General features: G+C 43.2%; 1 protein-coding gene across 7 annotated transcripts in view; it reads right to left on the reverse strand.

Moving 5' to 3' along the window:
* Positions 1–14,354, reverse strand: part of TACC2 (transforming acidic coiled-coil containing protein 2) — a 221,079-nt gene that overhangs the window by 169,373 nt on the left and 37,352 nt on the right. For all 7 annotated transcript variants that reach the window (XM_037803966.1, XM_037803961.1, XM_037803964.1 and 4 more), the window contains exon 3: positions 706–818. In XM_037803966.1, the coding sequence (XP_037659894.1) occupies positions 706–818 (113 nt within the window). The remainder of the gene's footprint in view (positions 1–705; positions 819–14,354) is intronic.

The raw sequence follows: 14,354 nt of genomic DNA on the forward strand, positions 1-14,354 counted from the left end.
GAGACCTATTTGTGTGCTGGACCCACCAGCAGGTATGAATTGCTCCGGCGTCCTGGCCGTGTCCATGCTGGGGATGGGGTGCTCCAGGATGCTAGCCCTCTGCTTGCAAATGACTCCCAAGCACTACGGGGTGGGGGGAGAGGGCCTCAGAGGCACAGTCAACCGGGGGCTCAGGAGCTGACACTGAGCCATTGACTCCATGGCCACACCCTACCCTGGCCTCGTTCCACGGGAACAGTGTGGCCTTGCTGGGGTCTGTGATTCACCCACCCAGCCTCCCTGGGACTGTGGGCCTGGTCACTTTAATAATTGTTCTTTGAATCCCCTTGTTTCATCATCCGGTGCCCACACTGACCACACTGACTTAGCCACGGATAAGGAACTCCAGACCAGCCTCTTGGCAGCCTTGATCTTTATTCTGAGTTCTGCCCAATGAAGATGAACGACCTGGAGCTTTGCTGGAATGGGAATCTATGATAACTAACGTAGTCTCTAGGCAGAAAAACAGTATTAACTTTCCAATCATGCAAGGTCCAACCAAACACAAAGAGGTCCATGGGCCACTGCATTGAAGAGCTCCCCACTGAGGCCCATTTCATGGGTGTAAGGTAAAGTTTCCAAAGCAAATGGAGCAGAGCAGATGCTAGAGGAGGCAGTGAGCAACCACACCTGGGGCCGTGTTATTCTTCCAAACCAGCTTCTTACCTGGCCCAGTCTCCATAGTCAGGGCTTCCGGTCTGTTCTCCCTGCTTCCTTCTTACATTCTGACTGTTCCTAGGTGGCTGTGTGGATCCCGGACCCTGAGCCGACGAAGTCCCCTGAGCCAGATGAAAGAGAAAGTGGAAAGGAAATCAAATAGGAGCCTCTGAAAACACAAAAATGGGTATCAATAGGCCACTGACCACAATTTTCAAGGATACGTTTGTTCGTTCGCTTAGATATCCAACTGAGCACCTCTGGGTGCCAGACTCTGGGCTAGGCTTCGAGAATATCAGGTGAACAAAGCAAATGTTGCCCCTGCCCCCATCTAATGGAGAAGAAACACTGTTACACAAGCAGTTCCAATTGAGTATGGAGACCGCTTTAGCAAGAAACCAAGACTGGAAACACTTACTGTAGCTGGGGAGCCATTGGCTTCCTGGAGAAAGTGGGGCTATTTAAGCTCAGATGTGAAAGTACTGAATTTGATTGTGGTACCACCGAGATGAAAACACATTCCCCTCGGTGGTTAAAACAACTGTTGGAAGAAAGTGATGAGCATGTGGACCTTGGATCACCCATTTGAGGTCCCAACCAGTCTGGGAGTTGGTCACCTTCTCCTGAACTCCCACCATCAGCTTGTCTACTGTTTAGTCCATTTTTAAAACCAAGATGGAAAAATATAAGGCTCAGACAAAACTTCAAAGCACATATTAAAAATATAGAGATATTTTTAAAACTCAATTTAAGTGATGCTCATTTAAGTGTAATATAAAAATCAGAAGAGGAGAAAGGGCTTTACCAAACCCCAAGTGGTGTTTTCCAAACAGTAGATATCTTTTATTTTGTCTTCCCAGCACTGCCCATGGGCACCCTCCCTCAAATACACACACACACACACATCACACAAACACCTTCCTTTGGAACCAGATCCAACTTCTCTTAAAGAACTGCTCTACCTAGGTACTTGGTCCCCGAGGCTCTCATGGGAAGTGCCAAGCACGGTGCCCCACAGCCCTGCCCATCTGGATGTTCTCGAGACTCAGTCAAGCCAGGCCCTTCAGAACTCCCTGAAAAGCCAGGGAGACATGCATCTGGTGCTGGGTTCTGTAAGATGTGAATGCAAGAGCTGCCAGAAGCCTTCTTTCCAGCCCTCCTGGAAAAAGCCAGCCTGCAGCAGGAGACAGGAGAGCCAGCAGGCAGGGGGAGGCTGAGGTGAGAGGCAGGCCTCGGGTCCAGTGGGTCCTGGGGACAGCCTCACTCCTGCCCTGTCCGGCTGAAGGTCACGTGAGGTCTTGAATTCCCCTTTTTGTCTTCTCTGGTACAAGTTGATTTCAACCCAACAAGTGCATTCCAGAGAACCCCACACTGTTTTGAGGGAAAGGAAGTGTTCCATGGCCCAATAAATTTGAAAAATGCTGCATCACAGAAATTCGCAATGCATATCAGCATATTATGTTTCTGAGATGTTCTGTAGTAAAATAACTTATTCAATGTTAACTCAGATTTTTCCAAAATTACCTGACCATAGAACCCTTTGTTCATGTGCTCGTTAACATCTCATAAAACTAGAGTTTCATGGAATGCTCTTTTGGAGATACTTAGCACAAGATCTCATTTCTTTCCACCTTGCTTAAATGTAGCAAAAGATCCAAATCCATAGAAAAGGGCAGTCCCCAACCTGGAGGTCACCTTCGTGGTAAACGAAAGAAGGTATTCCCCTGGGCACGTGCGTGGCTCAGTGGGCAGAAAATGCCTGTATGAATCAGGAAAAGTGTCCCTTCCTCTACTGGATGCAGCGCACACTTAGGCACGTGGCTGGAGAGCAGAGCACAGGCCAGATTTCAGCTCCAGTTGTTCTAGATCATACCTTGTTAAGAAAAATGATCCAACACTTGGAAATGGAGCAATGGGATTTCAATGCCATGGTGGAGCCCTGCCCAACGGGCTCACCAAGAATTATTTATTCTCTAAAACTTGCACATTTGTTGCCTTATTATTTATTATTGACTGGGGCCCAAACTTTGTGAAGCTACACGGTAACTTGCAGATTTTTGTCCAGTAGAGAGGCAAATACTCTTTTCTGGTGGAGAAGATAATCCCAAAGAGGATGGTTTCACCTCTTGTAGGACGTTAACCAAACATCACTAGCAAACTTTAGCAATTTTTTTTCAGTATACCTTTCCCAACTAGCAATATACTTCTTTGTTCTTCAAATGCTCTTTGAAGTAGCTTTACTTTCCTGCTGGTTCCCCCATTAATGAGTTAAACATATCTCTCCCGCAGGTTTGTTCTATGTTGCATAAGATTCATGCTTTTGACCCTTTTAAACATTATACTTCCACAATCTCTTTTGCTTCTCGTAACCTCTCTCTGAGATACCTACCATTATTATCCACATTTTCTAAATGAGATTAACACTCAGATAGGCCAAGGGACTGTGTTGACAAATAAGTGCAGGGCTGGGGCATACCCTCAGGTTGTCTGACTCTGAAATCCACGATGTGTTCCCCCCACCATGCTGACTCCCCTCGGGAGAGACGGCCTTGGGCCCCCCTGCCCTGCACAGCCCTAAGCACAGCAGGTCTGGCCAAGCTTATGGGTCACCTGCCCTCAGAATCCACTTTCGGCCTGTCAAGTTCATTTCTACTCCAAGACTGCACTAAGATGTTTCCAGATCTAACACGACAGATTAAAAAGAGCATCTAATTAACTTCACATTAACCAGCCTGCAGAAGCTGAGCAATAGCAAGCACCACCGGACTTGGTGAGCCCACGCTCAGGTGAGCCGGGCCATGGGCAGCTGAGGAGGGGGCTCGGGGCTCTCCAGCTGGAGTGCCTGATTCCCTCAGCTGCGTGTTTTTCTTACCTCTAAAGTAGGCGTGATAGGAGCTACCTCACAGGCTTGTTATGAAGAGTAAAGGAAATGATACGTATGAAGGGCTTCCTGTGGCTTGGTAAGCACGAATAATGCACTTGACCAGGGGAAAAATCCTTTCCTCTTTCTCAGTTCCTCACCTTATTATTGAGGACGTGCAGGGAAGTTTCCAAGGGGACAGAGGCAGCTAGCAAGATGTGAAGGACAGAGAAAGTGACACATTTAGGATCAAATACAACCCACCTGTAGGAAGCAGTAGATGGGGATGCGGTGGGGAAGGGGGGACCAGCCCTTGAAGGGAGCAGATTCTAACACTGGACCCTGAATTTGCCTCCAAAGTTTCTGGCAACTAGAGGGGAAGGGAAAATACTTTGTCTTCCATCATTGTTTTAGATGAGAAAGGACAAAAATTAAATACATATGGATAGAAGCAGCACATTTCCTAGCGCTAAAGATAGCATGGGAGATAGCGAGTAGAGCATGCCTGTAGATTGCAAAAAACAAAAATCAAAAGGTCACAAATTCTTCTTATCTCATCCCTATATACATGTCCCTTTGCAATGCGACTTTGCAGCTTTTCCCATTAAGAGCTGGAGTCTACTTTTCCATCTCTGGAACTGGACTTAGCCATGTAACTTGCTCTAGTTAATGGGACATCAGTAAACATGATGCAAACAGAGGCTTGAAAAGTGCTTGCATATTGGGGCCTGCCCTCTCTTGCTGCTGGGAACCCCAAGACCACTATGTGAAGAAGACAGGGAAGCCTATTGGAGAGACCAAATAGAGCAGAACCAAGGCACCTCATCCAACAGCCAGCCAACTGCCAGACATTCTTCCAGTTTTTCATACAGCTTGTTCTAGTTTGCTAATGCTGCCAGAATGCAAAACACCAAAGATGGATTGGTTTTTATAAAAGGAGGTTTATTTGGTTACACAGTTACAGTCTTAAGGCCATAAAGTGTTCGAGGTAACACATCAGCTATCGGGTGCCTTCACTGGAGGATGGCCAATGGTGTCCGGAAAACCTCTGTTAGCTGGGAAGGCATGTGGCCAGTGTCTGCTCCAAAGTTCTGGTTTCAAAATGGCTTTCTCCCAGGACATTCCTCTCTAGGCCGCAGTTCCTCAAAAATGTCACTCTCAGCCGCACTTGGGGTATTTGTCCTCTCTTAGCTTCTCTGGAGCAAGAGTCTGCTTTCAACGGCCGTCTTCAAACCGTCTCTCATCTGCAGCTCCTGTGTTTTCTTCAAAGTATCCCTCTTGGCTGTGTAGCAGCTTGCTCCTTCTCTCTGATCTTATGTAGTGCTCCAGTAATGTAATTCAGACCCACCCTGAATGGGCAGGGCCACACCTCCATGGAAATTATCCAATCAGAGTCATCACCCACAGTTGGGTGGGGTGCAAAGAATTACAATCTAATTAACACTGATAGGTCTGCCCACACAAGATTACATCAAAGATAATGGCTTTGGGGGACAACTCATGTTCTTGTACTTTTATCACCAGAGAAAAAGATCATAAAATTCAAAATGTTTATTTTTAAGTCAAAAATATATGAAATTAGTGGAGACTGCATTTTTGTTGGTTATAATCACACCCAGTCCTACCTGATCCACCAGCTGACCGTGGCCGCCTGAGTTAACCCAGGCAAGAACAGTGGAAGACTCACCCAGCTAAGCCCAGCCGAAAGCCTTTGTAAATGATTGGGATTTGTTGTTTCTAATTCCACTAATTTGAGGGATGGTTTGTGTATTGGTTTGGATGTATTATGTCCCCCAAAACACCATGTTCTTTGATGCAGTCTTATGAGGGCAGATGTATTAGTGTTAAGTTGGAATCCTTTGACTGAGTGTTTCCATGGAGATGTGACTCAAGCAACTGAGAGTGAAACGTTCAGATAATTTTCATGGAGATATGGACCCTGGCCATTCAGGGTAGGTCCTGATTTAATCACTGGAATCCTATAAAAGAGCTCACAATCAGAAGGACCTCAGAGCAGCTGAGAGTAACATTTTGGAGAGCAGCTTAGAGAGACATTTTGGAGAATACCATTTTGAAACACAACCTAGGAGCAAGCAGATGCCAGCCATGTGCCTTCCCAGCTAACAGAAGCTTTCTAGATGCCATTGGCGTTCTTCAGTGACGGTACCCTACTGCTGATGCCTTTGTTTGGACATTTTATGGCCATAAGACAGTAACTTTGTAACCAAATAACCCCCCTTTATAAAAGCCAATCCATTTCTGGTGTTTTGCATAATGGCAGCATTAGCAAACCAGAACAGTTTGTTACACAGTAAAGGCTAAATGATACCCAATTTTATAAAACACTATTCAGATAGATATTTTTTTACCTTGACCTTGTTCAAAAAAAAAAACCTGCATAACATGGTTTATTGATACTGATCTAAGAAATGGGAGACCAGGCTCTAAATGAACCAGCTGGGTCACCCTGCATGGGACACTGAGCTTCAAAGTCCCATAAGCTTCCCACCATAAAACAAGGGTTTCAGGCTAGACTGAGCAAGTATCATTGGCAATGCCCTCTTTGGGTGCTCAGGAAGAACAAGATCCAGGAGTCTGGTCCCTGTCCATGAGTAGTTCTCAGACTTATGGGGAAAGGTGGTGGAGGTGGGCCCCCAGGGCAAGAAAAGAAGAGCTCCTCCAGGCTTTATGGGGCTGCCCATGGCCCTCTGCCCACCAGCCCTTTGGCTGCCTGCTCCTTGTTGCTGGAAACCTTCCCTCCCCCATCGCAGGGTGCTGAGCCCCCACATGGCTCCAGAGAGAGACCCACTTTGCTCTTGTCCATGAGTGGAGGCAGCTGGTGACATAAGAGGCCTCTCCTGACTCAACCAATTCACCAATTGTAACCAGGGACACTGACAGTCAGATTATTTGACAAATATCTCATTTCACCCAGTTGTTCCAAAACATAATGTTCTTTTTTTGGTATGCATGTGTTGTAGCAGCTTTATTCATAATTGCCCCAAATTGGAAGCAATAAAGATGTTCTTCAATAAGTAAATGGATAAAAAAAGTGTGGTCCGTCCATACAATGGAATATTACTCAGCGATAAAAAGAAATGAGCTATCAAGCCACAAAAAGACATGGAGAAACCTTAAATGCATATTGTTAAGTAAAAGAAGTCATCTGAAAAAGGCTACATACTATATGACATTCTGGAAAAGGCACAACTATAGAGATAAAGTAAAAAGCTCCGTGGTTGCCAAGGCATTCAGGGGAGGGAGTGAACAGGTGGAGCCCAGGGCAGTTTTAGGACAGTGAAACTGTTCTATATGATACTGTAATGGTGGATACATAATATTATGCATTTTACAAAACCCATAGAGCTATATAACACAGACAGGGAATCACAATGTAAACTATGGATATTAGTTAATGATAACGACTCAATACTGGCACATTGACTGTAAGAAATGTATCCCCCTAACGCGAGACGAAACTGGGCAGGAGGAGAAGGGCCTTATGGGACCCTCTGTACTTTCTGCACAATTTTTCTGCAAACCTCCAACTCCTCTAAATCATATACAAAAATCAACTCATAATCGGTCAATAACCTGAATATAAGAGCTAAAATCATAAAACTCTTAGAAGAAAATGGGAAAATCTTCAGGGCCTTGTGGTGGGCAATGGATTCTTAGATATGGCAGGAAAAGCATGAGCAACAAAAGAAAAAAATAGATAAATTGGACTTTATCAAAATTAAACACCGTTGTGCATCAAAGGACATTACCAAGAAAGTAAAAAGACAGGTAGAGAATAGCAGAAAATATTTGGAAATCATATATCTAACAAGAGTCTAAAATTCAGCATACATGAAACTGCTCTAAAAAATAAAATCTACAAAAAAAAATAGTAGATGTCAATTTACTTTTACCTTTAACCTTTTCCTTCAAAACTGCACATGCCAAAAAAGTTGCTCTTCTCTTGGCCTGAACAGCAGTGAAAAATGGCTTTTGTACAACCTTTTGCCCTTCCACATATCACCCCTATCAAATTGCACATACTCAAATACCTACTTTACCTCATAGGCTATCGTTAGTGACAAAGTTATTACAACTCTAGGAACCCAATATTTCGAAACAAACGGTATTAAATCTTCGTTTCGACTTTCATTGTGTAATCAGGCTAACACAGGTCTATTCCACTTTAAAATTCCTGCCCTTTTGAAAAATATTCTCGGCACCACCGAAATCTTTCAAAGATACTAATAACTATTCCCTGCTTTAAATATAGGTTGGGCAAAATATACACAAAATAGCAGTATGGTGATCTTGTGGCCCCTTGATTTCATACCACTCCTGTATCTGAACAAAGAAAAGCGTTACAACTACATTCACAGCAGTTTTCTTTTATCTTAACACAAGTTACCTGCATATACATAAGAAGTAGTGAATAACAGAAGCGCTACGTGATATCCAGATACAATTCATTGAGAAACAGTATTTACAATGCCAATCAAAAAGTAAACATCTGGTTAGTTTTCAGGCTAAATGAGCTGCTCTGCCCTCCATATCAACTTTGAAGTAATCGGGCACTTTTTGTATGCCTTTCCCGTTCATTCCAGACCAATAAAGTCAGCTGTTAATATTCTCACTAGTTCCACAATCATTTCATTTTTTTCTATTCTTTTGAATAGTTCTGTCCATTTGGTTACAGGTCCAATTAGCAAGCTGATGGCTCACAAGTGTTCCTTTTAGTTCTTAATTTTTTCAAAAAAAGGCATGTAATATTATTTTCTAATTTTAACACTTTTTTCCCAGTGGAATGGTCTTCAAAACATTTAAATAAATCCTATAATATTTGACTTGGTATCAAATATCGTACTTAGACATCCTAAGCTAAAACTTTCATGTTGAATTAATTTCAGAGGGTCCCAAATTAAAGAAATCATTCAAAATGGGATAACGCTTATGTTATGGCAGGTGCACTTGAATTTTAAAAATGTAAAACATATAAAAAGTGATGAGGGACTAACATTTGCATCAACAGTTGATAAATGTTTAAGATTGTTTATTAAGCAGCAGGGTACAACAGTTGTGATAAAGCCAATGGGGCACTGCAGAAGTAGTTTAAAAATTATCACAAGGCTTTCTACAAGCAACATGTGCTGCTGTTCAGTATTTTGGGACATGGTCTGCTTCTAATGCTAGGCAGTCCCTTTATATTTTTAATGCTATACAGTGTTGTAGTATTTACTTTGGCAAAATGTTTCAAAATAAAGAAAAAAGCAGAAATGTATTCATAACATCATGGAAATGCATATGCAATTTTGTTCTCAATAAGGACCATACAGATCAGAACACTCCCCTATATGAAATAATCCATTTATAGATGAATGCTATAATATCACCATCTAAAATAATCACTGTTCCAGTTTACTAAAGCTGCCAAAATGCAATATACCAGAAACAGACTGGCTTTTAACAAGGAGGTTAATCAGCTTACAATTTACAGTTCTTAGGCCATGAAAATGTCCAGATTAAAGCTTTGGCAGGAGAATACCTTCTCTGAAGAAAGGCTGCCGACATCTGGGACACCTCTGTCAAGTGGGAAGGCCCATGGCCAGCATCTGCTGGTCCTTCTCTCCAGGTTTCATTGCTTTTCCTCTAAGCTCTCCGGGCTTTTTCTTTTACCCGCTCAAAAAGGAGTCCAGTAAGAGGATTAAGACCCACCTTGAATGGGCTGGGTCACATCTCAATTGAATAAACTAATCGAAAGGTCCCACCCACAACAGGTCTGCACCCACATGAATAGACTAAAAGAACACGGCCTTTCTGGGAGTACATAACAGATTCAACCAGCACAATCACTAAATACACTTCTTTCAGAAATAAATAAGTTTTTTTTCATTGCCAAATATAAAAAAACATGTATGCTTTTAAAACAAATAATGTATGTTTTTAAAACAAAATAATGTATGTTTTTAAAACAAATGATACTCTAAAATTATAAGAATAATTTCAGTAAGGTCAGTGAATGTGCAACCTAATCAACCAGGTTTATATTTCATAAAACCAAATTAAGAAGCCAATGATCAGAAAATACAAATTTTAGAAAGAAATGTATAATGCACAAAGATGTTTTTCAGATCTTAAGGTAAAATAGTTCCATGGTTTAAAGGTAAACCTGAGACAACAAAATACATGACTGTCCTCAATAAGTAAATATTTTATGCAGAGGATGTCACTTAGCATGGTATGTGTTTCTCAGCAGGACATAAGGAAAACAAGATTCCCAAAGATCCATCGTCAGGAATGGGGATTCCTGCTTATCTAGTAGTAAATAAACAGATTCTTAATTTCTCAATTGTAGTTTTATCTGTCTCCTGGACAATTTTCAGCAGACTGGAGTGTGCAAGTGCCAGAAATTCTTTAAGATGGTCTTGAATGCACCCTTTGTGAATTGTAAGCAAAGCTGCAGGGATCTGGCCAATGGCTTTGGTCAAGCAATGCCTGTCGTCGTGGTGCCCGTCTACAGCGGGGCTGTACTGGGACATCAAGAAACTGCCACAAAGACCATGAGGAGGCATGCAATTTTACATTCTTCTTCCGGACTAATGTTTTCTGATTTTTGTGAAGACAGAGCTACCACCAAGGCAGGATCGATCTCACAAGGTAATCCAGCAGCTGCTGCTAACTCATACACATTCACTGCAGCCTTCATATCAGCAAAGTGTAACATTTTATTTACTTATTTGTTGAGTCATTCACTAATTCAAGAAACATTTGTCTGAAGCCTACTATGTGCCAGACCTAGTGCTAGAGACGGGGGCTTCAACAATGGTTGAGACCCCATCCCTGCCCTCAAGTTGCTCACGGCCTATGGAGATAGACCCCGGTGTCACAACCACAGATATATGACCATGGGGGCACCCAAGGCGGGGCAGGCGTGACCTCTGCCTGGGCAAGTAAGAGACAACCACCCAGATACCCTGGGAAGGGAGGATCCCACCACCAACCTCTAGCAAGCTCCAGGTTGGAACTTTTGTAAATTAATTTTGGAGTTCCCATGGACTTTTGTGTGCAGACCTGCCCAGTCTGTGTCTGGGGGCTTGTGTGGGACCTTGAACCTTCTGTTACAGGGGCCTTCTGTTGACCTCCAAATGCCTGCCCGAAGAGCAAGCTAGTTTGGCTGTGTATCCCACACTGGGTAGGCTGCCTATCTTCACCCGTTTGTGTACAAAGGTAAAATATAAAAGACCTCAGCTCTCCGGGGCCCGAGAATGCCAGTGCTCACGTGAAGATTGCAATTGGAAAGCTCTGCTTGCTTTAGCTGAGAGACAGGCTGGAGGGGATACCAGCAACAACCCTCGCCTCCGAACAACCCTCGCCTCTGTTTACTGAGCACCTACCAAGTGCCAGGCACTGGGCCAGCGGCTCCCATGAATTATCTCACTGAATCTTCACAACAACCTTACAAGGAAGAGGCTATCAGTGCCCTGGGTTTAGAGCTGAGGCTTTGAGAGGTTAAGTAACTTGCTCAAGATCACACAGCACTGGAGTCCGGATAGGCCCAGTTCTCTCTGACCCCAGAGCCAGGAAAGGGCATTCTCTGTTCCATATCCTCGGCGGGAAAGGGATGACAGAGGCAGAGGAAATTGGGGCTGATTCCTCACTTAAAAGGGGGACTGCTGACCCGGGGCTGCCTCGACTCCAAGCTCGCTGAGCGGGGAAGCTGGGGCTGGTTCCATCCCCTGTAGGGAGAGCCCTCTGTCCCTGTCTTACCTGCCCTACCCTGCTCTGCGGGGCCTTAGCTTCCTAATTTGTGGATCAGGGAAGTCAGTCATCCCGATAGAAGAGTATCAAGACAGTGCAAACTTTAAATTGCCTTAAATTCAAACTCTGTAAGTGTTCCAGTCTCTTCTGTGGAGGGTTCTTTGCCTTTATAATATTACTACCTTGGTAAACATGCTTTAAACATTTTACTACAATCATTCAAGAGCCAAAATACAGAGTGGCATTTTTACATTGGGGTCCTGAATTTTTAAACCATAATCCAATTCCTACTTGTCTGATGGTAATGCAGCCTCAGCTCCAAACAACTTCTGCAGCCGGGCTGCCCTTTGGATCACCAGACTATCTGCAGTAAATCACTCTGCGAATAATTTAACAGATAAATCCCCTGCGTGGATATTCTACCACCAAGGTTTCTTTAAAGTTATTCCGGAAAGACACTGACATATCTAACAGCCCAGACAGATGCAAACAACAGATGGAATAAGGAGACAGATCTTTACTCTAAGGAAAGGGGGTGAGGGGTGGGGGTACCCCTTGTTACATTTCCTCAAGCAAAGGAAATATAACAAGGGCTCAGATTCGTTTTTGAAGAAGAAATAAAACAGGCCTTTCTCACTTTTCAGCCCCACCTCTCCTCCTAATTGAAAGCCAATCTGCAAGAACAATGCCAGTTTTCTTTTTGACAAAAAATATAGCTGGATGAAGTTAAAATAAAAGTTAACAACACTATTCATGTGTATAGCATATTGCACTTTTCAAAGGGCTTTGACATCCACCTGACTGTTACAAAATCCTTGTGAGCTGAAGTAGGCAGGTAAAATCATTTTTTTCCATTTCCCAGATGATAAACAGAGGTTTTAGTGATTTTCTCAGGTCTAATGCTCTTTCCACAATAATAATAACACCCAACACTTACATGGTGCTAATGCTATCTGCTATAACAATAATAGCAAACTTACCACTGTCAAACTTCTGTGTGCCAGGTGCTGTTCTTTTAAATGCTTTCCATATTTAAGCTCATTCAATCTTCATGACAACCCTATTTTACAGATAAGGACACTGAGCACAGAGGGGTTAAAACACTTGCCCAAGGTCACACAGCTTAGAAACAGTAGGATCAGGATTTAGAGCTGGATGGTTAGGCTCCAGGGTCTGTGCTCTTAATCGCTACCTCACACTGCATCACTATACACTGTAAATAATCACCAAAGGGCCCTGTCTTCTTGCTACCATGTTCCAACTAACTGAAACAACTGGACATTTATTAATAATGCAATACAGAAGCCTAAATTTGATGCACGGAATAGTGCCTGGCGCAGTGGAGGCATACCATAAATATTTGTTAGATGAATGAGAAACAGATTATTCTGGTAGCCGTTTCTGCAACCTGGGGAAACCCCAGCGCACCCTCAGAGCTCTTGCTTTCGCCACATTTCCTATATGTCTGATTCTCCATTCCAGTTTTCCCTCCTAGCAACAGTCCTAAGCCCTGTTGTACAAGATTCCAAGGGATCTGATATATCAACAAGTGTCACTGCAAAACAGCATGTGTTTCTAAAGTTACCCTTATGCTTCCAAACAGGAGACTGGGAAAAAAAAAAAACGGCAATCCTCTATGGGACAAGCTGATTTGCCGAGTTGCTTTTTCAAATCTTTCCTTTGGTGCCGTTGCTTGAGTAAACAAACAGCCCTTTACTTTTTTGGCTCTGGAATACTCCAGAGCCCTGGGTATAGTTTAAACAATTTTCAAACAGTTATAACAACTTTCCAAACCTGAGAAATACATGAGATCAAGAGCTAAAGTGTTTCACCATTAAAAAATGAAAAAAATCCTACTGACCTTCTCTCTTAAATGTGCTCCATCTCTCTCGGCCACCGCTTACTAGTCACGCCAATGAAAAGGCTTAGTTGACACAGATTATCATCAGTGTCTGGGCAAGCTCTTTGAATGAACTTCTTGGAAGCAGCGTGGTTGCAGGTGAATGCCGGGAAGTAGGCCAAAGGTCGTCCCCATGGCACTAGGAATCGGATTTCAGAAACAGCTGCCAGGCTGGGCACATGGAGGGTGAGCACGTGGCCTCTGCTGGGGCCAGCAGGCTGCCCGTCTTCCCCGTCACGGGAAGGCAAAGTCTCCCCTAAGTGTGGTAACCAGGAGACCAGCTCAGCCAGAGCATCCCAAACATTCCTTCAGTCTCTAGGGCTAAATTAAAGGATGCAGAAGGTCACCAACCCAGGCGCCAGGGGACATTCCACCTAGCTGATCCCGGAAGGGAAGGCCGCAAGGGTGGAGTTTTAGGCTTTCCCAAACTTAACATTTTCTCATGTGACACAGCGTGATAGAGTAGAAAAAATAAACACGTTTCAGAGTCAGAGAGCTTGTTGTGACCCTCCCACTGCATCCACTGTAGATGGAGAAAGTAACACAGTCGAGTTTGCTGTGGGATTTTGATGATACGCCCCGGGTATAGTCAGAGTTGAGCCTAGGAATGTAGACTGTAAGCTTTATATCAATGTTAAATTTTTTAAGTTGATAACTGCACTTAGGGTGGATACATACATGAATATCCTTGTTCTTAGGAAATGTTCTGGCAGTGTTAAGTGTACAAGGAGTATGATGTATAAAACCTATGCCCGAGTGTTCAGAAAATGAATTGATAGGCAGACAGACAGATCGATGGATAGATAGAATGATAAGGCAAATGTAGCAAATAGTGGATCTGGGTATCTGGGGCTAGGGGTATGTTGGGATCCTCTCTAAGGTGTTTGTATTACTTTTGTAACTGCCATATAAGTTTGAAAATATTTCAAAATAACAAGTTTTCTAAAAAATTAAACAGAATTCTACTTCTAGGCATATACCCACAAGAATAGCAAACAGGTACCCAAACAAATATTTATATACAAATGTTTGTAGTAGCATTATTCATAGTAGCCAAAAGGTGGAAACAACCCAACTGTCCATCCGTGGATGAATAGATAAACAAAATGTAGAATATACCTACAACGGAATATGATTCAGCCA

The sequence above is a fragment of the Choloepus didactylus genome, chromosome 15, assembly GCF_015220235.1.
Source record: "Choloepus didactylus isolate mChoDid1 chromosome 15, mChoDid1.pri, whole genome shotgun sequence".
Lineage (NCBI taxonomy): Eukaryota > Metazoa > Chordata > Mammalia > Pilosa > Megalonychidae > Choloepus > Choloepus didactylus.